General features: G+C 36.9%; 1 protein-coding gene across 6 annotated transcripts in view; it reads right to left on the minus strand.

Moving 5' to 3' along the window:
- KIF16B (kinesin family member 16B) overlaps positions 1–24044 on the minus strand; it is a 401835-nt gene that overhangs the window by 3664 nt on the left and 374127 nt on the right. For 4 of the 6 annotated variants that reach the window (XM_069075446.1, XM_069075444.1, XM_069075450.1 and 1 more), the window contains one exon: positions 1152–6058. In XM_069075446.1, coding sequence (XP_068931547.1) covers positions 5900–6058 — 159 coding nt within the window. In that variant the 3' untranslated portion in view covers positions 1152–5899. Of the gene's footprint in view, positions 1–1151; positions 6059–24044 lie in introns of those variants that run through there. The other 2 variants (XM_069075448.1, XM_069075451.1) reach the window with 2 other exon arrangements.

Consider the following 24044-nt stretch of genomic DNA (forward strand, 5'->3'; position numbering starts at 1 on the left):
GAGCTTGCCTATTTATAGTAAGTCACGAGGTACTCACCTATTGAGGCTGGGGCTAAAATGGTTATAGTCCTTCAGGGCATGGGATCCAGTCTGGGTGGCAAGGCAGCTGGTAAGAGGATAGCCCTACATATATCTAGTTTAGTATAAATGGACAAGCTGGATTCAGAGTTCAACAAGAGGAAAGAGGGCTAGACTGCTCAAGTGAAATCGCAAAATAATTAGTGGAGTTGTATATGGTGAATGTGAGCAGGCTGCAATATATGGTTATGAGGAAAATATGGTTATGAGAATATAAGAGGAATTTCAAAGACTATGTGTGAAAGGTGGCATCAAGAAATTATAGGAGACTGGCTAGTCACATGATGAGGGGGATGGACTGACTGGTGATAAACCAAAGTCCTTCACTGGTTCCCTCGTGATGTCAAGAGAAATTGAGGAAGGTCACTGGATTGACACCCTCCACCAAAAATAATTGGGGGTGAAGGAGTGGAGGAAACATGGAGAAGAGTCAAACAAGATGTCCAGACCTGGATGGGTTGTGATTCATGTTGTTGGAAAGAACTTCTAGGGGTGGCTAGGTGGCACAGTGAATACAGCACTGGCTCTGGAGTCAGGAGGATCTGAGTTCAAACCCAGCCTCAGACACTTAACACAAAACTAGCTGTGTGACCTTGGGCAAGTCACTTAACCCTAATTGTCCTATCTTTCCCCCTCCAAAAAGCTAAAAGAAAAAAAAATAATAAAAAAAGAACTTCCAAATGGATGAAATCACAGATCCACGTGAAATATGAGTATTTTGACTAAGGGTTAAGAATTATTCTGATGGCATTCCTCTTCATGGTCTTTAATTACTTTCCTCATAATGTAAATAATGTTACATTTATTTAAATAATGATTTTAGATAGTCAGGGGATAGATTACCAAAATTTACCCACTACCCTTTACAAACTTCTTGTCTCTTAAAACAACAAAACAAAACAAAAAACCCAAACTCCTTTCAGACACTACCCTTTCCTTTTTTTTTTTATTTTATTCTTTTTTTTAAGTAATAGGGATTAAGTAACTTGCTCAAGGTTACACGGCCAGTTATTTCTGGGTGACCCTTTCCTTTTCTTGAATATGTGTAGATGAATGGGGTCATCATTCATTCATTCATTCAATGAGCATTTATTAAGTTGCTGACCACACACTGTGGTGGCACCTAGGAGCACAAAAATGAAACAGTCCAGACACCAAGCTTACATTCTATCAAGGGAAACAATATGCATCATACAGGGAAATACAAAATGGGTACAAAACAAACACAAGGCAATTTGGGGCAGCATTCAAGTCACTGGAGTAAGGAGGAAAGGCCTCATGCAGGAGGAGGCAGCACTTGGACTGTTTTGAAGGAAGCCAAAGAGCCTAAGAGGTGTACTGAGGATATCAAGAGATGGACTGCTGGGTAGAAGTAAAGGAAGTAGGACAGTATGGCTGGGAGTACAATTCGTGAAGGGAAATAATGGGTAAGAGAACTTAGAAAAGGAGGCTGGAGCCTCCTAGGTATAGGAGAACCTAGAAAAAGGAAGAATCCTAGAAAAAAAAAGGAGGTTGGAACAAAGGGTTTTCAATGCCAAACACTATGCCCTAGAAGTAACAGGAAGGCATTAGAGCTTTTGAGCTGTGGAATGACATGGTCAAATGTGTTCTTTAAGACAATCTGTCAGCTCTATAGAAGGTAGATGGGAGAGGGAAGAAACTTATTATATACAATATAAAATAAAATTAGATATAATTAAATGCCTTCATAAAGTATCTGAGAAAGGGTTATTATTTATCATGTGGGCTATGTTCACCATAATTTTATGAATTTTATGGGAGTGGGGGTGGGGGCAAGGAGGGCCCTTGATTTAACCTGCAGTATATTCTAAATCTCTGTAATATTGTATATACCAGGGAACACTGGGCAGGGGTGGGGGTGGGGGAGAAATAATGAGGAGAAAGGAGTGAATGTAGGTGGTGACGTTGAGATTTATCCCAATATCAGGTCAGCAGAGCTTGCTACAATTCCCTCAAGTTTTGGAATCACTACTCTGCAGGGAGAAAACTCAGGGTGAGGCTCCCTCTTTAACTCATGTGCTATCAGGAAGCTGGAAAAGCAGCTGCCTCAGGTCACCTCTGTGAGGATCCTCTTTGTTTTCCTTGATGATCCTAATGGTCAGACCTTCATTATTTCAGGCTGGTCATGCGGCTGCACCGAGGTGAGCCATTTGTTTATATTTCTAGATTTAAATGGGAATAGTATTAGACTTCACTGTCTGGCTTCAGGGTGCTGTTCCCTCCTGACATCAGAACCAATGTGAAAACAGGGCATCTCACCTAAGGAGACTAGAGTGATGAGATGACCATGTGGCCAAGTTAACCATAAACCCTAAATAACTTGGATTTCAAGTCATATCTGTGATCTGAGCACATGGAAGTGTCACTTCTATGCTATTTCTAAAACAAAGGCTTGCTAAGCAAATTAACTATACAAATAAGACTTAGAGGGAAATGTTTACTCTATTTAAAAGAAAAAACCTTTTAATATAAACATATGTGCTGATTACAAATTATTCTTAATCCCTTAAATCCTCTATTTGAAAAAACATACAGCTTAATGTAACATCTTTCGTAAAAGAACATGTGGACATTCTCACCATTAAGAGATATTGGATTTTATTTGGAATCTGGGCAGACCACTATCCATGGCAATGGTGAGCAACCTAGGTGATAGTATGTCATCTTGTTTTATGCCTCACTTGCTCTCACATTGATAACTGACCAATAGCTGAACAAATTAATCTCCATGGTTGGTGCTGTCATAAAACCTTGGTATGCTTTTAACGTTTGCATGGGAGATAAATGGTTTGAGGGGAGTTTTTATTATCTCACTTTCTTCTAATAAGCCAAATGCTTTTCTGAAATCAAAAAGTGGTTTAGAGGAATATCTTAAATTCTTTGCACCTCTAAAATGACTTTGATCCTGTCTATCTATTGCCATCTGTATTCACTGTATTATGGTACAATGCGAAAAGAAGTGTATTTGGCCTTCAAAAGACATGGGGTTGAATCCTGGCTCTGCAACTTATTACCTGAGTGACCTTAGGTATGTCACTTTATCTTTCTAGGCCTCATTATCTCATCTGCAAAACAAGGAGTTCAGTAGATGATGTCTAATGTACCTTCCAGTTCTAAGTCTATGCTCCCACAGTGTTCCTATGAAAGATTTTACAGAGATGAGAAAGTAGGTCTGTTATGTCTTTTTGGTTATTTTTTTTGGGGGGGGAAGAGAAGTCAGGGGTAATATTTGAGATCTTTTTCATTCTTTGGAATATTCCTCTTTTTAAGCTAATTGGAATATGAACTCTTTGGGTTCCTAAAATACTGTGCTCTTTTCTCATATGAATTTCTTTTATGTCTATTAGGGCAGGTACTCATGTTTTTCCCAATTTCATTATCTTAAGTGTCACTGCTTTTTCACATTGGGTATTAAGGTGGCAGAGTTCAAATGTGGTGTTTTCCATACTGTCAGTCAGGCTCCTTTGTGCATCCCACTCATGTTCTATCTGTGTGAAGGTATACCATATCACTGGCCTGGATTTAGGGTTTAGAGACCCCCCTTCCCCCATAAAGACAACTAAGCCTGTCTCTTTCTCATGCATGCTATAATCATAGGATGTTAGAGCTAGACGTCTTCAAGATTATCTATTCTAGTCCTTCATTTTACAGACAGAAAAAGAATGATAATGGGGTCTGGTGCATAATGGAGTAATGGGCTTGAAGTAGGTTTGAATGCCTCCTCAGATACTGTGTGATCTCTAACAAGGCACATACACTCAATTCCATTTCCTCATTCCTATTACCCACAATGAAATATGGGTAATAGCAGCTATGACCTACCTTATGTGGTTTGTTATAAGGATCATATGAACAAATGTATATAAAGTGCATTAGTGTCATCAGTGTTAATAATGATCTGAGAACCGAGGAAGTCAAATGACTTATCAGCAGAGCCAGGTCTTGAACCTAGGGCTCCTGACTCCAACTCGACTATTGGAAATGGTGACTACAACAGGAAAATTTATTTAGTCCTTCCAGGAACATTCCCGTTTACCCTGCCAAGTGAGCAGTACAACCTGGAGGACCTAAAGAGGTAAGACCCCTTTACTCCCTAACAGGGCAGGCAACATAGATTATCTGGTCACTTGGAAGAAAAGTATTTGGTTTAATCAGCAAATGAGAGATAATCTTTAGAGTTACAACTCTTAAAGTAAACGACATACATTTATTATCTCTGCAGCTGCTATCCTTTAATTTCTTAAGTTTAAATTCTCTGACAGTAACTCCCCCCCCCCCCCCTTGCCCCCAAGCTTATATTGCAAGCAATGGGAAGTAGGACCCCTAACTGAAAAGGTAAAGACTTCATTCACTTCCTTCAATCTACACTTTTACAGTTAGTCTGTGTGATGGTGGGCTTTACTTAGTGAGAAAAACAGCATCTACAAACATATTGCAGCATGGGTATATCTAAGATGGATGGCTGAATGTAACCATGTTTTGTTATCTGTTCATTTGTGACTTTAATCATTGCTGCTGTTAAGTTTCCAGCAATGCACACAGATAAATTATACATTCTATATATTTCCCAACTACAGTAGCTAAAATTTTAAAGAGGTGATGGTAAGAATGATTGTGTCACAAATTGTGAAATGAACTAGAGCACAGATTCTTCCATAATTTCATTTAATATTGATAGCAGCTCAATTTCAATTTTGCATGAAGCAAATACTTTTGTGATGCCCCTTAATAATTCTGTATGAATGTTCATACATTTTGATACAACTGATCAATAATAATATGTCTATATATATAATATATAAATCTGTGGATGGGAATATATACAATTTGCATATACATGTGTTCTTTCTACTTACATTTCTTCCTCATACTCCACAAAGCAGATATTACATTGTATATATTTATATATATGTGCAATTCTACATAAGTCCTGAGTAATTTAAGTATCATTTAGTAAAACACTGTAAATTCTAATATTTCAACTGAAGCACTTATAGAGAATGTAACACAAACATGAACAATGTATCCTTTAAAAATATATGACTTGCCACACACTCATGTTATGCTTTACTGAGAAAGTGGAGAGTGCATAAAAGGTACATTCTAAGAAATTAGAAAACAGACATTTTGACTTAACAAGGTCAAAGGAAAATCTTATCTGCATGTGTTTCATATATGTCCATATTAAGTGATGCAGCTTACATTACATCCAAATAGTCAAGCATGGAAGACTTGAGACATGATTTGCCTTAAAATTCTCTTGCAGAACATGAAATTCTTTGTAAACATCAACTTCTGGGTATTATACAAAAGCTGTCAGTCCAAAGAGGAAAACAAACAATAAAATCAAGTAATTAAAAATGTCTTTCTTGGGAAGAAATGCTAAGAGGATCTAACGGAAGGGGATATGAGGATACATCTTAGTAAAAAAAGGTAATCAGCTATTACCTAAGTTCTCTAAAATGATAAGCTAGATTTGGAGAGCAAAAGCCAAAGTGAAGTAATCTTGCCATATGGAAATGAATTGTCTGAGCAATAGGAAGGAGATGTGTTCACCTGGGGCCGAAAAGTGACTGCGCCTTGCCATGGAAACCACAGGTAGAAACAAATGGTACAACATTCTATTCCCAAACACAGGCACTAAGTCAGAAAAACATTAAAAGGTAAAGGAAAGAATTGTTGCATATCTGTTTTCAGCTGCGAAGAGTTAGGATGAGACCTCTACATGAGTGTTTTCTTTGTGTTTCAGGAGTCTTGCTAAAGGAAGGCACTGCGTTTGCTGCTGGGTTCGGTCTTGGCTCTAGCCAGTTCCATGGCTGCTGTAGTCAAACACGCCTTTTTTAAAGAAGGGGGAGAACTCACAGACTGTGTGCTTCGAGAGAGTTAGGCCCACTTTGTCGAGCTGTAATGGGGATGTTGCAGACTGAAGCATCACACTGAAAAAATTCCTGAGGTATTGCTGTGGAGAAAAGAAATTTTGAAACATGTTCAGGAAGCATAAATCCACTGGTTGGGGTTATAGTGAAGATAAACTGTGGGAAAAAAAAGACTTTGTAAGAGCAGACAATTCCTGTGAATGCTACAGAAAGCCAGTATTCTCATTAATATAATGTAAAAAACAGTGAGAAATTTCTAAGGGGAGAGGAACTCCAAAACATTACAGCTGTGATCATCCAAGGCACACCAGCAAGAGTATAAAACTTGTCTGGAGGGAGAGGAATTGGACTAGACCTGGCTGGACCACTTATGACTGGTGTGACCAGAGGGAAATGACTTACTTTACTCTTTGGGCCTCAGTTATCTCATATGTTAAATGGGGGTTTAGACTAGCTGAAGAACCTTCCACCATTCACCCTATACATCTAACAATAATTTGTTATGGAAAATGTGGCTATTTCTTTTCTATCATGTGTAATAGAAATGCAAATTTAAAGATCTTCCCTGCCCCTAGGCCCTTTGATAGGCTTAAGAGACTCTGAGAACCTTCCTTGATTTGAAAATATGCTCTGCCCCCTAATAGGCTGAATGTGGTCACATGGAGCCTGTGGCAAGAGGCTTGGTTTTCAGGAATGCCCACACCTTGATGCTGTGTGATTGGCCAGTGGGTCAAGAGGGTTGTTATGTTTTCTGAGCCAGAAGAAGGCTTATATAATCCCTGATGTGAGGCTTTGCTTTGGGGCTCACTTTTTGAAATTATTGTGTGATTTGACCAGATGAGACTCTGGGCAGCCGTTGAGAGTTCCCTGGCTTTGAAAACCCAGATGTTGATGCTTCCCTCTCTGGTAACTGTGATTAGGTATGGATGTATGTAATGGGTGGACATTTTGGAAGCCTGTATGCTTGATATGTTTTTCTATTTTCTTGTAACTTCTCTCTGTATACTCTGAAGTTCGGGGTGCTGACCTTTTCCCCCTGAACTAGGTAAACAACATATGTTTGATTGATTAAAGTAAGCTTGTTAACCCATTTTGAGTTGCTTTCCTTTAACAAAGCAGATCTAAGAACCTGTGTTGGCAGCCACCCTGGGGATGCTGGGGTGCTTGCTGCTACAAATGGCGATGAGGATGGGATCTGCAGAGTAAAAGGAAAGTATGGGGGCTGGGATAATTGTTTGTTTCCCAGTTGTGGTAGCTGTGACTCTGTGGAGCCATGGACCAGGAGAGAAGAATGGCCTGCATGCTGACTTCGCTGAGCTGAGAGCAGGAATGGTGAGCTGCCTGCATGGAGACCTGGGCAGAAGCCAGGAGCGGCTGCCTTCTGCGGGAGGAAAAGGAACCCAGGAGTTTAGAATTCAGCCATCAGACAAGATAAGGACTGTGTGGCAAAGCAGGGGCACTGAATGTGTTTCTTTGCTGCATCCCACAGTTTGGGACCCAGGGGGAGGATGGACTTGTGACTATAGTGGATGGGGTGAAGTGCCATGGACCCTCAAGGACCCCACCCTGTTGGTTTTGTTGCCCAGCCCCCTCTCTGGACTTGGAAGCAGGGGCTGGAGCAGTGTGAATGGAAGCCCCCTCTGCCCTAGAGAACTTTATTTGGACTCTTGTTTTGAATTGATGTGATAATGCAATGTACTTTCAGTTTCTTTAAGGCCCCTTGGCTGCTTTGGTAACTTTAGTTATTTATCTTAAAAATGTGACCTAAGAGATGTTTAGTGCTAATTCAAATGTAAATTGTCTATGCTAGGGGCATAGAATTTTCATTAGAGGAAGTGGATTCAAGACACATTTTTCTATTTATTTGGTGACCTCAGACTAGTCCCTTATAAGTCTCTGGGTCTCAGTTTTCTTGTCAGAATTAGATATCAGATGATCTCTAGGGAACCTCCCAACTGTCAATACATAATACAACTGGCAATTGAGACATCTGGGTGCTAATTCCAACTCTGATACTAATCACCTGCTTGACCTTTGAAATCACTTCTTGTTAGGTAAATTCATGTATAAAATGAATGTCTTAGATTTGGCTATATTTAAACTGCATTCCAGCTTTTAAAATGCTATGAATCAATCAATGAGCATTTATTAAGTAGCACACATTGGAGTGGATGTCTGAAAGGTGGATTAGAATGAGGAGAGACTCAAAGCAGGGAGACCAAAAAGGAGGGTGTTGTCATAGTCCAGGCTAGAGAGCCAGAGCTAAGGGGGTGGTCAAGCAAAGATGGGGCAAATAGATGGCACAATGAGTAGAATGCTGGGCCTGGAGTCAGGAAGATACCTCTTCCTGAGTTCAAATCTGGCTTCAGATACCTGCTAGCTGCGTGACCCTGGGCAAGTCACTTAACCCTCTTTGCCTCAGTTTTCTCATCTGTAAAATGAGCTGGAGAAGAGAATGGCAAATCCCTACAGCATCTCTGCCAAGAAAACTATATGGGGTCATGGGGAGTCAGACCACTGAAAAACACTAAATAACACGCAAGCCCAGGGAGGCAGGCAGCTAGGAGTGGTCAGGGGCTGTGTTAAGCACTACAATAGATACAAATACAAAAGAATGCTAGTCTCTGCCATCCAGGAGATTTCCGTCTGATTAGAAGAGACAACAAATTTAGCAAAATGGTGGCCAGGGAAGGGCATTTTGATGTGGGAAGTCACAGGATGAAGAGTGTGACAACAGGGAGGTCAGGGGAGATGTGCTTTTCAGTAATAGTGGTAATGTTGATTTGATTACAGTTCCTAGAACAAGAGACTGGTGGGTGCGGGGGAGTCAAAGGCAGATTAGAAATGGCCTGATTGAAAGGGCATAGTATCAGGCCAGCTAGCTGCAGTGGGGTCTTACCTACCATTATAGCTTGGCCTCTGGCTAAGGATGATGATGGCACCTAATGTCCATATAGAGCTTTAAGGTTTGAAAAGCATTTTACAAATACTGTGTCATTTTATCCTTACAACAACCCTGGGAGCCAGGTGCTATTTATTATTATCTCCATGTGACAGAGAGGAAACTGGCAGATGGCCATTAAAGGACTTCCTAAGGGTCACAAGCTAGTAAATGTCTGAAGGCAAATGTGAACTCAGTTCTTCCTGACTCCAGGTCCAAAGCTCTATCTACAGCTCTACCTAGGAGTTCCCAAATCATTCCAGGGCACTGTGTTTATAGCTCTGGTGGGAGAGTACAATTAGCAGGGGAGATGATGTGTGGGGCCAGAAACAATGGGATGGAGCAACTGAAGTGAGGTGAGACTGGGGAGTCTCAGAATTACCTAAGTGACTGAGAGAGTAGTGGTGTTCTTGGATGGAATTAGGGAAGTTCAGCTTTGGGCAGGAATATCACTCCAGACCTACAATATGTTACTAAAAGAAATACTCAGAGCTATTGAGGAGGTACAAAAATAAAACTGATCTACTGTAACCTTATCCTATAGGGCATTGGTGAAAAAATGCTCCACTGTCATTTCTCTTTTATGTTGGCTATTTAGTGGAAACAAGACTTAAAGGAAAATAATCCTAAATCCATCTGCTATGGACCCTAAATTAACAGTATCTCCTTGGGAATCCATCAAGTAAACTATGGGAAGAGAAATGCTGATGACAAGAGAACCAGTACCATAAAGCTAATATTTATATGTCATTTACAAGTTGTACAATTAGCAACAGAAAGACATCCTGATTAACCAAAATTACTGCTGTAAACTGTTTTTTTGTTCTGAATGTCTGTTTCAGGGTTACAAATACTGCTTAGACTTTAATAACCCAATCATCTGGAACATTGCTCTAAGATGATGTGGATAACAGCAGATGTTGATGCTCTGCAAAGCTGCATAAAGGAAGTGTACAAGCTCAGGCCAGCTTCGATGTCAGGTCAGGGTATTCTATAGTAATACAGGGAGTTGATTAAAGGCATTTTTCCACTGGATAAGTGGAAACTACAAAACATCCAGAAATGACCCAAGACAAATATGGGTTCATGGCACAGAAATATCTGTCTAGTAACACAGGCCCCAGCATAAGTGGAGCTCAGCTGTCTTTATCAAGCTCCAAGCATTCATTCTCCATTTCTGAAAGGAGTCGGGGTAATAAAGTAGAAATAGTCGTGAACTTAGGGTCAATAGACCTGGGTCTGTGCTTGCATGGGGTTCCACATGCACATTCATTGCTCTTGTAATAAACCCAGTTTTTCACAAATGTTTTGTGAAGCTGTGATTTCCTGCTGACACTCCACACTTTGCTGTGACGATCAAATGAGTTAATGTTTATGAAGTACTTCGGAAATCATAAAGTCCTATGTAAACTCTAGTTATTACTGATATTAAATGTAGATGGAACTGGCTTTTACCATCTTTCTGTCTAACTCATTCACATGCATCTAATCCTACTTAGATATACATGTTCACGTAAGCACCGTTACATGATCAGATACTGAGCCATAGTGCCCAACAGCTTGGCTACAATTTTTTTTTTAAGCCTCCCACAGGTTGCATTACTGAGCATAAAAAAATTTTTTTTTATCACAATTATGCCTTCCAGATGAATTCCTATAGACTAGAAGGTAATTTAAAGTTGGAAACAGATGTTGCATCAATATTTGTCTTAATTAGTTCACAAAGTAGGATCTCTTAACAGAAAGGACCCAATAAAGCCTGAAGGATAAAAAGGAAAGATTATGGGAAGATCAAAATAAAGCTCATGTAGACAATAATGGAGCACCTTCCTGGTCAGAAGACTAATAGTTTTCAGATTATATACATAATAAAAGAATACAGCAAAAACGCTTCTGGATTAATGCCCATATCTGTATGTAGATTTAATATGGGGATACCTTGATGAAAATGCACTATACACAAATCTGATTAGATCAAACCAATAAATTGGGGAATGATTATTCATTTATAAGATAAATTTTCTACTTAATAGTTAAAATAAAGATTTCCTTTAAACAGCTGATTTCCTATGTACATTGAAAATATAATATGCGGGGTGGCTAGGTGGCGCAGTGAACAGAGCACCAGTCCTGGAGTCAGGAGGACCTGAGTTCAAATACAGCCTCAGACACTTAACACAAAAACTAGGCATGTGACCTTGGGCAAGTCACTTAACCCCAACTGCCCTCCAAAAAGCAAAAAAAAAAAAAAGAAAAGAAAAGAAATATAATATGATTAACAGTTTGGTAGAGTGGAAAGAGCACTAGTTCTAGAGTCAGATCACTTAGATTCAAATCCCACCTTGTGACCTTGGGCAAGTCACTAACCTGCCCTGGGTCTCAGTTTCCTTATTTATAAAACAAGGGGGTTGAACAACATGGCCTGTAAGATCTTTTTCCAGTTCTGAATCTGTGGTTCTATGAAAATATTAGAGAAGTTCAATAAATATACCTATTGCATAAAGTGGGGCCTATGCTATGTTCATAGTTTGACTTCATGAATACATCACTTTTTTAAAAGAGGAAAATGTTTATTTTAAAAAATAAATGTTACTGACATATTTTCTTTCCAAATCACTTATATTTCACAATGTATCTTTTCTTCTTTCTCCCCTTACAGGGAGGAATAGAAAAAAAAAACAGTTCAGCACAACATACAAATCACAACATTTACTTGTTAGGTTGAGTAAAATATCAGAAATGGACAAAAGAAACCATGCAGCTAGGAGAGGACACAATTCTATGTTGGCACTCAAAAACACACCTGACTAACACATTTTCCTGGCTTGGGTTTGATCCCTTAATAACTTCTCTATGCTTTCCATGGTAGGAATTGATTTAGTCAATCAATCTATGTTGGTGTGTTAATAGGAGCCTATAGAGATTGTCTTCTCTTCCCAGGAAAGAAAGGACCATGTCCCATAGGTGTATCTCAGCAGTGAACTTCTAGAGAAAATAGACCTTTTTTGTCTAACCAAGGGACATTTTCAGGGATGGTAGGCTCTCACTGCAAGCCAATAAGACTGATAATCCATGGATGATAGGGCTTGTAGCACTTACATCTCCAATCATGTCTTATACATGAAACCCTACGTTGCCTGTATATAAATATGGCTCTAATGGAATGTTCTTTATGGCTTAACCTGATTCCACCAATTCTACTCTCAATAAATATTTACTAAGCACAAACAATGTTCTACCAATGTCTCTACCAAGTATGAGATATTATAGTAGTTGCTGTATATAAAAAGGCAAACATTTCCTGCCCTTAATAAGCTTACATTTTACTGGTGGATTGCCAAAGAGGGGAGGAGGGCAGTGCCCATTATCTACAGTTATCCATAGCATGGAATTGTCAGAAACATCTGTGTTAAAAGGTTTTATCTGATTTTACTAATCTGTATGGCATACACAACAACATTCCATTCTCCCCCTCTGTGTGCCTTTGCTAAGGTCCTTTCCTAGAATAGTTTCCCCCAATTCCCATCTATCACTTGGAATCCCTGGCTTCCTTGGAGGCATTGCTGAGATGCTACCTTCTAGATAGGATCTCTTCTATAATCCCATTTCCCCAGTTATTGGTATCCTCACCCGATTGCAAAGAAAATACTTCGTAGTAACTTACCTGTCCATATATTATAGTGCTCCCCTGCCTGTCACCTCACAGAATCACATACTACATTTTTTGTCTTGGCATCCTTGGCACCTAACATACTTTTCCCATAGCATGGTGCTTAATAAATGTTAATTAAACGAATGAGTGAATCACTGGCAAGTAATTTAACCTCTATGATCCTCTGTTTCCCCATCTGTAAAATGAGTATAATAGTACCTATAATATCTATCTCTGAGGATCTGAGGATTGTTGTGAAGCTCACATGAGATTATCTATATGAAGTACTTTATAAACTTTACAATCATATAAAGATCACTTATTACTTAGTAAAATGCTTTGTTCTTCACACTAAGGAAATAATGCAAGTCGAAATTGGCTCTATTCGCCTCTCTAACCTTAAAGTTTAATAAGTGGCTGCTGGCACTGTCCTTTGATATAGTCCGCTCCTTCCACAACCTTTAGATTGCGTCAATCTTGAAAGAAGCTCCATATATAACCTATGCTTACTTTAGCCCCCCAAATTTAACTTGAATTTCAGGTAATCAAAAAGGAAACAATTTATTCAGAAAATTTTGAAGGACTCCAGACTTCCCATCTACTGACAAGGCTATGCTACGTTCCATCTATTTTAATTAGTTGAAGGGTAATATTGTGGCCATTTTATGCTATTAAAATTACTATTTTAATAGAGTTCACACCTGTAATTGTGGCCCTATTGCTCATTTCCTGTGCCATACATAAACTCAGCAATGCCATTTTAATGTTTTTCTTGCTATCTCATTGTTGTGGGAAGCACTCCATTTTTATAAAATTTAACATAAATCCATAATTTAATTTAAAGTTATTGAAATTATTAAAATGGAAATGCTCTCTGAAAATTAAATGGGGCCTTATCCTACTTTCAGTGGTGACATATTCATATAGAACACAGTTCAGTGGGATTCATTGTCCTCAGAAGCTATGAAGCATGGTAACAGCCTAAAGACAAGTATCAGTCTGATAAAAATTAGGAGTTTCATTTACCAGGCTGCTTGAAAATTCATCATTAACTGACTGACTTAAAGATAGGGAGAAAAGCCTTTCAAAATGAAAACATTTTGTGGAGTCTAGACTGGGGTTGTTTTATGCTGCCAACAACTATAGCAAGGTGATATTTCAAGGAGCTTTGTTTCTACAGGTCTAAATGAACAGGACACATTGGCAATGTATCATGGTAGGAATAACAACAAGGATGCTCAATCAATAGGCATCTATTAAGGGCGTAGTACGTGTCAGACACTGTTAAGATTATAGTTAGCATGTCTCATTTATCCATGTAAATATGAATTAATAAATACACATATATATATATTACATATAACAAGTGGGTTTTATGAGAGAGAGATGAAGAGACAGCATGACTTTCTGGTTGGAAAGCTGGTCCCAGAGAGGAAAACATGTATTCAAATCCTGCTTCAGATGCTTACTATCTATATATTGCCTTATCCAAATTTTCTAATCCTCAGAATCTAATTCCTCAGAATCCCTAAGACTTCAAGTAGCAGAGCACATGCTAATTTTCTTTGATAGAATAATTCAACGGGTGTTACTGACACCAGTGAAGACAGAGGTTTGGGAAAAAAAAGAAAAAAAAAAGATGTATTTTAGTTCGGACATGTGGTTTCATCCCCAATTTCACCCCCACTGTAGAACCTTCCTTTACTAAAGCATTTCAGGAATTCCTCTGTAACTTACAGTCTTAGGCCAACAGCCACACAAATATGTGTAAGAGGTAAGATATGTAAAAACTAGAAGAGCATTATATAAAGCACAGCAGAGATATCAAATATACAGACCACAGGATGCTGCCTGCAATACTTCTGAGTCAGTGGGACCCTAGATTAAAATGTAATTGGGAGATATTTCTTCCCAAAACCTGATTTGGCCCTCTTTGCCTTCTGTGGAATGGAAATATTAAGGGATCTAACTGCTTAAGATGTGACATCAACAAGAAACTCAAGCTGAAGACATTTAAAAAAACTTCAAAACATCTTCTCTAAGACAATATAAAGTAACGTAAGCAAAGACTAATAGTCTACTCTTTTCTTGCAAAGCACTTGATTGTTTCCTGGTCTTGATTTCTTAGCCCAATCATGCAGATGGGTTAAAAATGAAATTACAGCCCATGAAAATTTATATGTGCGACTGTGTGCATATATGTACCCTCATGCATGTACATACATATATGAATATATAATGTATGTACCCTATGTATATTTGTACACACATCATATATGCGTGTGTATATACATGTGTATGTGTGTATATAAATCAGTTTTTTACATTCATTAAAAGGTTCTTGATGGGCATTCCAGTTCACAGTTTCTCTCCTTTTCAATCTTCCGTACAACTGCTAAAATAATCCTCTTAAGAAACAGTTCTGACCATATTATTCCCCTGCTCACAAACTTTCAGTAACTCCCTACTGCCTATGCAATAAAATTCAAACTCTTTAGACTGATATTTAATTACTACCATATGCTGGTTGCAATCTATTATTTCTAGTAGTATTTCATATTATTCCCTTCTACATACTTTATTCACTGATGCTTTTTTCCTTCTTTTGAAATCATTATCACTCCAATTTAAGTAACCCTCCAAAACAAAAAGTCCCTCTTTATAACAAATCAGTCATAAAACCAAATTCAACACATTGGCTGGGCCTGAAAATTTGTCTCACTTTGCATTTATATTCCTTCACTTTTATGCTAAGAGATAGGAAGCATGGCTTATCATCAGGCCTCTGCAGTGGTATTTGGTCTGGAATCATGGTTGTTCATTTACTTGTTTTCCTTTATGATGTTGCAGTTATTGTACAAATGCTTCTCTTGGTTCTGCTAACTTCATTCTGCATCAGTTCATACAAATCTTACTAGGTTTCTTTTCATTGATTGCTTTCACAATTACTTACAGTACAATAATATTCCACTACATTCACATATCAATAAATATTTATTAATCACCTACAATGTGCTAAGCATTGTGTTAAGCTACTATAATTTGTTCAACCACTCCCTGGTTGATAAGACAACCACTGTGTTTCTAGCTGTTTGCCATAACCAAAAGTGAGGTTATAAATATCTTTGTATATATGCTTCCATTCTCTCTATCATCTTTTTAGGATATCAAAGTAATGGGTCAAAGGGTACACAAAATTTAATGACCTTTTATGAATAGTTTAAATTGCTTTCGAGAATGATTAAACCACTTCACAGATCTACCAACATTGTAATAGGATGCTCTTCTTTCCACAGTCAATCTGATGGGTATTTCTGAGTTGTTATAATTTTATAATTCTACCATTAGTGATATGGAACACTTTTTCATTGTTGTTGATAGCTTGTCTTTTTTCTAAGACCTGCCTGTTCATATCCTTTGGCTATTTATTCTATTGGGAATGACTCCTTATTATAGGTTTGTATTAATTCCTTAAATTTTTCAGACAACAGATTTCTGAATACTGAAAGACAGAGTAAATGGAAGAGTAGATACTTGGTCTAGAATTAAGGAAAATATGAGTTTAAGTCTGACTTCTGACATATGTTGGGCAAGTTCCTTAACCTCTCCATGCTCTAGGCAATTTTGTAACACTATACATTGAAGAGAAGATATCAACCTGAACTGATAGGGAGAATTCCTTATAGCAATGATATCACAGGTCAAGTCCTTATCCATTCCATGTTCAAACAGAAAAATCTGCTACAAAGAGTTTATCCTGTTAACTATTTCCCTTCTAATGCTAACTGAATGGCATGTTTGTACAGGAAAAAAAAAAAGAATTAAATTTTATACAATGAAAAATTGTCCTCTTTATCTCCTGTGGTCCCTTAACCCATTCTTTATCCCCATTTGGTTAAGAATTCTTCCCCTAGTCATAGCTGTGACACATTATTTTCTTCTCTCTTCTAATTTGATTATGATGTGACCTTTTATATCTAGATGTAGTATCTATTTTGATTTCATTTAAATGACATGTTGGTCTAAATTTAAATGAGATGTTGGTCTAAATCAGGTGTTTTTAATTTTTATTGTGTTATGGAAATACTTTGGCAGTCTGATGAAGTATATGAATCCTTCCTAAGAATAATGTTTATTTAGTTGAAGAAAAAGCTAAATTTAAATTAAAATTTGTAACAATAAAGATGTATTTATTTTTCCCTGTTTGAAAAGTTTGAAAAGCCCACTGAAATCTGTCCATGGAGTCCATGTTAACAAGCCATTGTCTAAACAAAATTTATTCCAGGATGCTATTTGCCAAACAGTGAATTCTTATACCAGTACTTGACATTCTTGGGTTTATCAAATACTATGCTATTATTTTCAATTGCTTCTGGGTCTTGTGTATCTAATCTGATCAACTTTTCTATTCTAAAATCAATACTAAATAGTTTTGATAATTACTGTTTTGTAGTCTAGTTTGTGACCTGATACTGTTATAAAACCATTTGCTTTCTCCATTTTCCCCCATTATTTTTTATGAATTTTGCTTCTAGGACTAGAAAGTTTTCTGAGTTCTACAGAATAAGTCACTATTAGTTTGATTGGCATGCCACTGAATCTATAAATTAATTTATATAGTATTATTTTAATTACACTGGCATGACAGTTGCATGAATAGCTAATCTCTCTTCAATTATTTAGGCTTGTCTTTATTTGTGTAAAAAGTTTTGTAGTAGTAATCATAAAACTCCCATGTGTCTTGGTAGCAGGACTCTCAGATACTTTATACATTCTATAGTTATTCTGGAAGGAATTTGTTTTTCTATTTCTTCCTATTGGATTGTGTTGGTAATATACAAAAAGGCTAATTACTTTTGTGGGTTTTTCTATTTTGCTGATTTAAGTTATTAATTGTTTCAATAATTTTTTAGCTGACTCTCTAGGACACTCTAGTAAACCCCTCATGTCATCAGAAAAAAATGGATAATTTTATAAATTTCTGCCCTGTGCTAATTCCTCCCCATTTCTATTTTATGTGTTACTGTCATGTCTAGCTTTTGTAAAACAATATCATATAATAGTGGTGACAACAGCTATCTTTGTTTTTCCCCAGATCTTACTGGAAAGGCCTCTTAACAGTTTAAATATTAGAGATAATTTTAGTTCTTGGTTTTAGTTGGGAAATGTTTACCATACTATCTCAGGGTGTAATCTACCAAAAGGCAATTAGTTGGCACAGTGAATAACATGCTGAAACTACAGTCAGGGAAACCTGTGGTCCAATCTGGCCTCAGACACTTATGAGTTGCTTGACCCTAGGCAAGTTATTTAAATTGTATCTACTTTTATTTCTTCATCTGTAAATTGGGGTAAATAACAGCCCCTACTTCCCAGGTTTGTTATAAGAATTAAATGCAATGTGTAAAAGGGCTTTGCAAACCTTAAAGTACAATATAAATTCTAGTTATTATTATTATATTTGTAAAGAAATTTGCATCTTAGAGTGCCATTATTATTATTGTGAAAAATATTTTATTCCTACTCTTTTAAATGTCCATAATATAAAGGGAGAATTTTGCATGTATTTTTTGAATGACTTGTTATTAATGTAGTCTATAACATTGATAGTGTTCCTAATATTGAACCAGTCATGTAGTCCTGGAATAAATCAAGCCTGGTTATAATGTGTAATTTAAAAAATATTCTGTTGTAACCTATTTGCTAATATTTTATTAAATATTTTTGTACTGATATTCTTTGGGGTTTGGCCATTTGGTGCATATATACTAAATATGAATTTTTATTGTCTTTGATGTTTTGTAAGCACAATGTAGTTTCCCTATTCATTAGAGATGTTTGTCTACAGTTTTTAATTTTATTTTTGTTCTTCTTAAGTTTGGGCATTGTAACAACAAGCATCCCAGAATACCCAGGATGCTAGCACAGGTTCTCTGATCTGCTTTTCTAAAGGAAAGCAACTCAAGAGAGGTCAACAATCTTACTTTAATCAAACATATATATCATTTACTTAGTACAGGGGGAAAAGTCAGCATCTTGAACTTCAGAGAAAATACAAATAGAAACCACAAACAGAAATAACATCATAAAGACCAACAGACAGGCTTTTAACTGTCTGACCAAATAATACATACATCACAGATCAACAGACAGATCCAACTGTCTGACCATTACATACATACATAGTTACCAGAGAGAGAAGCACTAACATCTGGCTTTTCAAAGCCAGGGGCTCCTTAACAGCTACTCAGAGTCCTCTTCCCACAAGTAAGCCCCAAAGCAAAATGCTCATCTCAAAGTATATATATACTCAGGGTCAGAAGGTATCAAGATCCTCATGACCCACTACCTAATTACAAAGTAACAAAAGCTATGGGGCTTCCTGAAAAACAAGCTTCCCCTAATCTAGCTTCTCTCAACTCCTATTAATATCACAGGTATTAACACCATACAGTTCTCATATAAAAAGTTTGGTAAGATTCCTTTCCCCCTATTTTTGCAAACAATTTGTATAATATTGGAACTAATTATTCTTTGAATGTTTGGTTGAATTCACTTTGAAATGCATTTGGTCTTAGGCATTTTTCTTTTGGGGGGTCTTTATGCTCACTGAATTTTTTTTTTACATTAGTTTAATTAACTTTTATTTCTTTTAATCTGGTTATTTATATTTTTATAAATATTCATCCCCTTTGGTGTTACATTTTAATAAGTATATAATTGGCTAAATAAATTCTAATAATTTCCTTTTACGCCTTTTCATTTGCTGTTAATTTTCATTTTTGATGTTGGCAATTTGGTTTTACCAACTGTTTTAAAATTATAATAGCTAACAGTTAGTACATTTTATTAGTTATTCAAAGATCCTAGCTTCTACTTTTTTCAATGAATTCTTTTTTTGTCTTTAATTTTAACTCCTATTTTCAGAATTTCTGTTCTTGAACTAATTTTGGGTTTTAGGAATTTTTTGTAATATAATTGAGTTGTTCTTTCTCTATTGTGTCTATGATTTATTTTTTGTCACTAAATAATCTAATTCCCATTTAAATCTGATCCTTTGTTCAAAGGCACTTTATTGATTATAAATTTTATTGCCTTGCTTGTTAGAAAAGGATGTGTTTAATAAGTGTGATTTTTGAAAATTTGAGGTTTACATGCTCAAAGACTTGCTCAACTTTTGTAAAGGTATCATGCACTGTGGAGATTATAAGCCCATACCTACATACATATATGTACATATATATATATATATTTCCATTTGGTGATTGCCAGAGATCTAACATATGCAATTTTTCTAAAATTCTATTCATGTCCTTTTTTTTTTCATGTTTATCTTTTTGTTAGATATGTCTAGGTCTGAAAAGACTTAACTTGGGGGTCCCCAACTATAATAGTTTTGTTGAAACTGGCCTTTTCAAAATGAAAGTTATTGTTGGTTGTAAATCTATTTTGCTTCTTGGAATATTGCATTACAAGATTTTCTCTCTTTTATAACAGATGATGTGTGATTGTCTTCTTTGATTCTGACTGTGTTTCTTTCATACTTGATTTCTTTCTGATTGTTTATAGTATTTTTTTCCCTTTCAGCTTATAACAAATTTTGGCTATAATGTTCTTCGGTGATTTTGGCTTATAGTTTCTTTCAGGGAGATAACTGATAGAATCATTCCATTTTTGCTTTTCCCTTGGCTTTAAGAGATGCAGACAGTTTATTTTTATGATTCCTTGAAATAAGTTATCTAGGTTTTTCTTGTTGTTGTTTCGTCATAGTTTTCAGGGAGTACAATGACTCTTAAATGATCTCAACCTGTATTTATTTGCTCTTAACTGGAGATTACTTAATTTTCTTCCATCTTTTCAATCTTTTGACTTTGTTTTTAATATTTCTTATCTGATAACCATCGAGTCTACTTGTTCCTTTCTATATTTTTAGGGAGTACACTATATGGGAAAGATTTTCTACCTCTTTTTCTATGCCATTTAGTCTCCTTTCAATTTTTCCTCTTAAACTTATTTCATTTATAATTTCTTATTTTTCTTTTTAATTTCTTCCAACTACTTGTGTAGTCCTTGTATACAAGCTTTTTTTTTTTTTCTGTCTCCTCCAAGGCTCTGGTTTTTGTTGTGAAATTACTTTCTTCGGTATATAACTGTTGGATTTCTCTTTAACCATAGTTTTTCTTCATTTTTTCTGTTTATGCATATTTTCAGCTTTGGTTCTTGGTTTATTAATTTGTGCTTAGATCAAACCCCTGTGGACTTTGAGATGTGTTGGGCAGGCCTCATTTGGTCTTGTCTCTGCTGTGGTCTTTATCCTACTGCCATTGCTAATCTAGATGGGGTGGGTAGTATCAGGCATGATGACTCAATCCTTGGCATGCTTCTCTCTCTCTCTTTCTCTGCTCCCTCTTGACACTGAGGGTTCTGACCTCGGCTGTACTTTTTTCTTGATGATTCCATTTGGGAGTTCTTATCCCCCCATCTATGGTCCTGATATGTCCCACTGGGATATTGGTCTCAGGCCTCCTTCATAGCCTACCATATTTCACTGCATGTCCCTGCAGATTTTATGCCAATTTTTTCCCCAAAAAAGTGGGGTATGACCATTATGTGAAGCTTTTTAAAAAAACTGTACTGGTATTACTTAAAAATAATTTATTACTAAACTGTCTGGTGCAAGATTAGGATGAATGGAATACTCCTGAATATATGGTAAAACTGAATACTAATAATGCATGTGTGTTGAGAATTCTAGGCTCGCAGCTCTCAATCTCTCACAAGGAGAGATAAATGCATATCCATATGCCACTGGTAATTACACTGCTGCTCTGTTTACCTTTTAAGCAGTGTGACAAACAGAATTATACCATATGACGATTATGCAATCAAAGGTTATAAACCAATTTGTAGACTGAAAAAACAGGGTGAGATAATTATGCAATGAAATGACACCTCATACTAGAGCCAATGCTCTGGATTGTCTCTCTTCTTCAGTGCTCTCAGGATAGCATGGCCTGGTCCCTCATTATGGGTCTCTCTGCTTACTTATCGAGGAGGGCTACATCTATCTGTCTCAGCTTCTGTTCTGAAAAGGCAGAAGGGGAGCTTCAAGTCACTGATCATTTGCACTGGCATGTGACCACGTGGCTCAGTGTTGGCTGAATGGTTTCAATACCATTTGTTGGAACTTGTGTTGGTTTCCCCGGAGTGGCTTTTTTCCCTGCCTATACTGTCTTCCACATTTATCACTGATCATACTGTCTTACCTGGAGAAAGCCCACTCTCCATCTCTACTGACTTCTTGCTATCTTTTTCATTCAGTTCTGGATTGGATAGGGGGGTTTATTCTGATTTTTAAAAATTTTTCTTTATCAATGGTTTTTTTAGAATGGTATTCAGAAATTTGTTGGGGTTTATATGGAAGATCTGGGCTTCTCTATGATCCTTCACATTACTATCTTTACTGGAAATTCCAAAAAGCATTTATTAAGGGATAAATATATGTCAGCCTCTATGCTTGGAACTGGACTACAAAGACAAAAAAAGGCAAAAATTATCCCTTGCCTCAAGAAGCTTCTATTCCACTGTGGGGAAACAACATGTTGCTCAGTATCTATAGTATTAAGTAGACATAAAATATTACAAGGTAAATGTAAGGCAATTTTGAGTGAGGAAAATGTCCAACAATGTAGGAGATTGCAAAAGGGCTCATCTAATAAGAAGGCAGCACTAGGACTCGAATGAAAGGAGATTACAAGAGGCAGAAGTACAGTGACAGAGAGGAGAGCTTGGGTAGACACATGGGCAGGGAAGGGGACAGTTGTGTCTGGTAGAAAGGAAGTAATGTCATTTTATCTGGAAGCTAGCATGCATGAGGCCAGAGAAGTAGGAAATAAATACGGTCAGATTGTAAAGCATTTTAAATACTAAATCGGGGTTTGTATGTCAGATGCAATATATAGTCACTGGAACTTCTTGAGTATGGGAGTGATACGGTCAGACTAGGGTTCCAGGAATATCAATTTGGCAACTTTGTGGAGGATGGAATAGAGAGGGGAGAGACTGGAGGAGGAGAGCCCAATAATGAAGTTACTATAATAGTCCAGGTAATGTGACAAAAGATCTGAATTAGAATGGTGGTCTTGTGAGTGGAGGGAAGGTAACAGATGCAAGATTTGTAGAAACAGAATTGACAAGACTTGGCAACTGATCGAATACAGAAAGTAAGGGAGAAAAAAATGTTAATTATGACTCAAAGTTATGAACCCTGAGTGACTGGAAAGATGGTTGTGTCCTTGATATAAACAGAAAAGGGGGGGGGTGAGTTTTGGACATGCTGAGTTTGAGATGCTAGGGAAAATCTAGTGATGTCCAGCAGGTAGTTGGTGATACTGCAAAACTAGAGATCAGAACAAAGAGGAGGGCTAGATAGGTAAAACAGAGTCATCTTCATAGAGATATGTGAGTCCCTGTAATAAGAGGAGATCACTACAGAAAGAGAGGAGAAAAGAAACCTAGTACACAGCTTTGGGGCATACCGATGAGAAGTGTAGATGATATGACAAGAGACTAAAAGATTGGACACCATAAGAAAGAAAAAGAAAAGAGCAGGTCCACAAAAAATAAGAAGAGGGTATCCAGGGGAGAAGGTGGTCAATATCTGTCAAATATTCAGAGAGGTCCAGAAATATGAGGAATAAGAGGAGGCCACTGGATTTAAAAGACCATGGGTAAACTTTGAGAAGGCAGTTTAATTAGTGATAGGGTCAGAAATTAAACAGCAAGAGGCTAGAGAATGGGTACAGGAGGGCTTTTTTTTTTTCTTTTCTTTCTTACTAGGAGTTATGCTAAAAAAGGAAGCAGATATATAGAACAATAGCTTGAGGGGATGACAAAATTAAGGGAGGAGGTTTTTTGTTTTTGTTTTCTAAAGGATAGAGGAAGTCTAGTCATATTTATAAATAAGTAGTTCTCTGAATTTAACATTCTATTCCCAAAATGCATGCCTCTGCCCTAGTAACTCTCTCCTCACCCTGGGGCACTTTCAACTGTACCTCTCAGAGTTCTTATTTTCCTTCAGAGTTCAATGGAAATGAATCCTTTTTAGACTTCACCTTCCCCGTAGCAATCAATGCTCACTCTTTCTTTAAATGCCTATTTTTACTTATCTGAATATATATTACATCTCTCCAGAAGAATATAAGTTCTTCGTAAGCAGACAGTTTCATTTTGCCTTTGTATCTCTTCACACAGTACCTAGCTTGTAGTAAGCACTTCATAAATGTTTGTTAATTATTGAATCTCTAGGTACTCAGTATAATAAAAGCTGTATATATGGGTACGGGTTGTCCACCATTTTCAATTTTATCAGTATATTTTGTATTTTATATAATATTTATTATATATAATATATGATATAATATTTATATAATAAAATATTATATATTTTATCTTGGGGGGTCAATGTTTATTGATT

This window comes from Petaurus breviceps, unplaced genomic scaffold (genome assembly GCF_028583685.1).
Source record: "Petaurus breviceps papuanus isolate PSGF00001 unplaced genomic scaffold, PetGlider_PUasm1.0 90919, whole genome shotgun sequence".
In the NCBI taxonomy this organism is placed as follows: domain Eukaryota; kingdom Metazoa; phylum Chordata; class Mammalia; order Diprotodontia; family Petauridae; genus Petaurus; species Petaurus breviceps.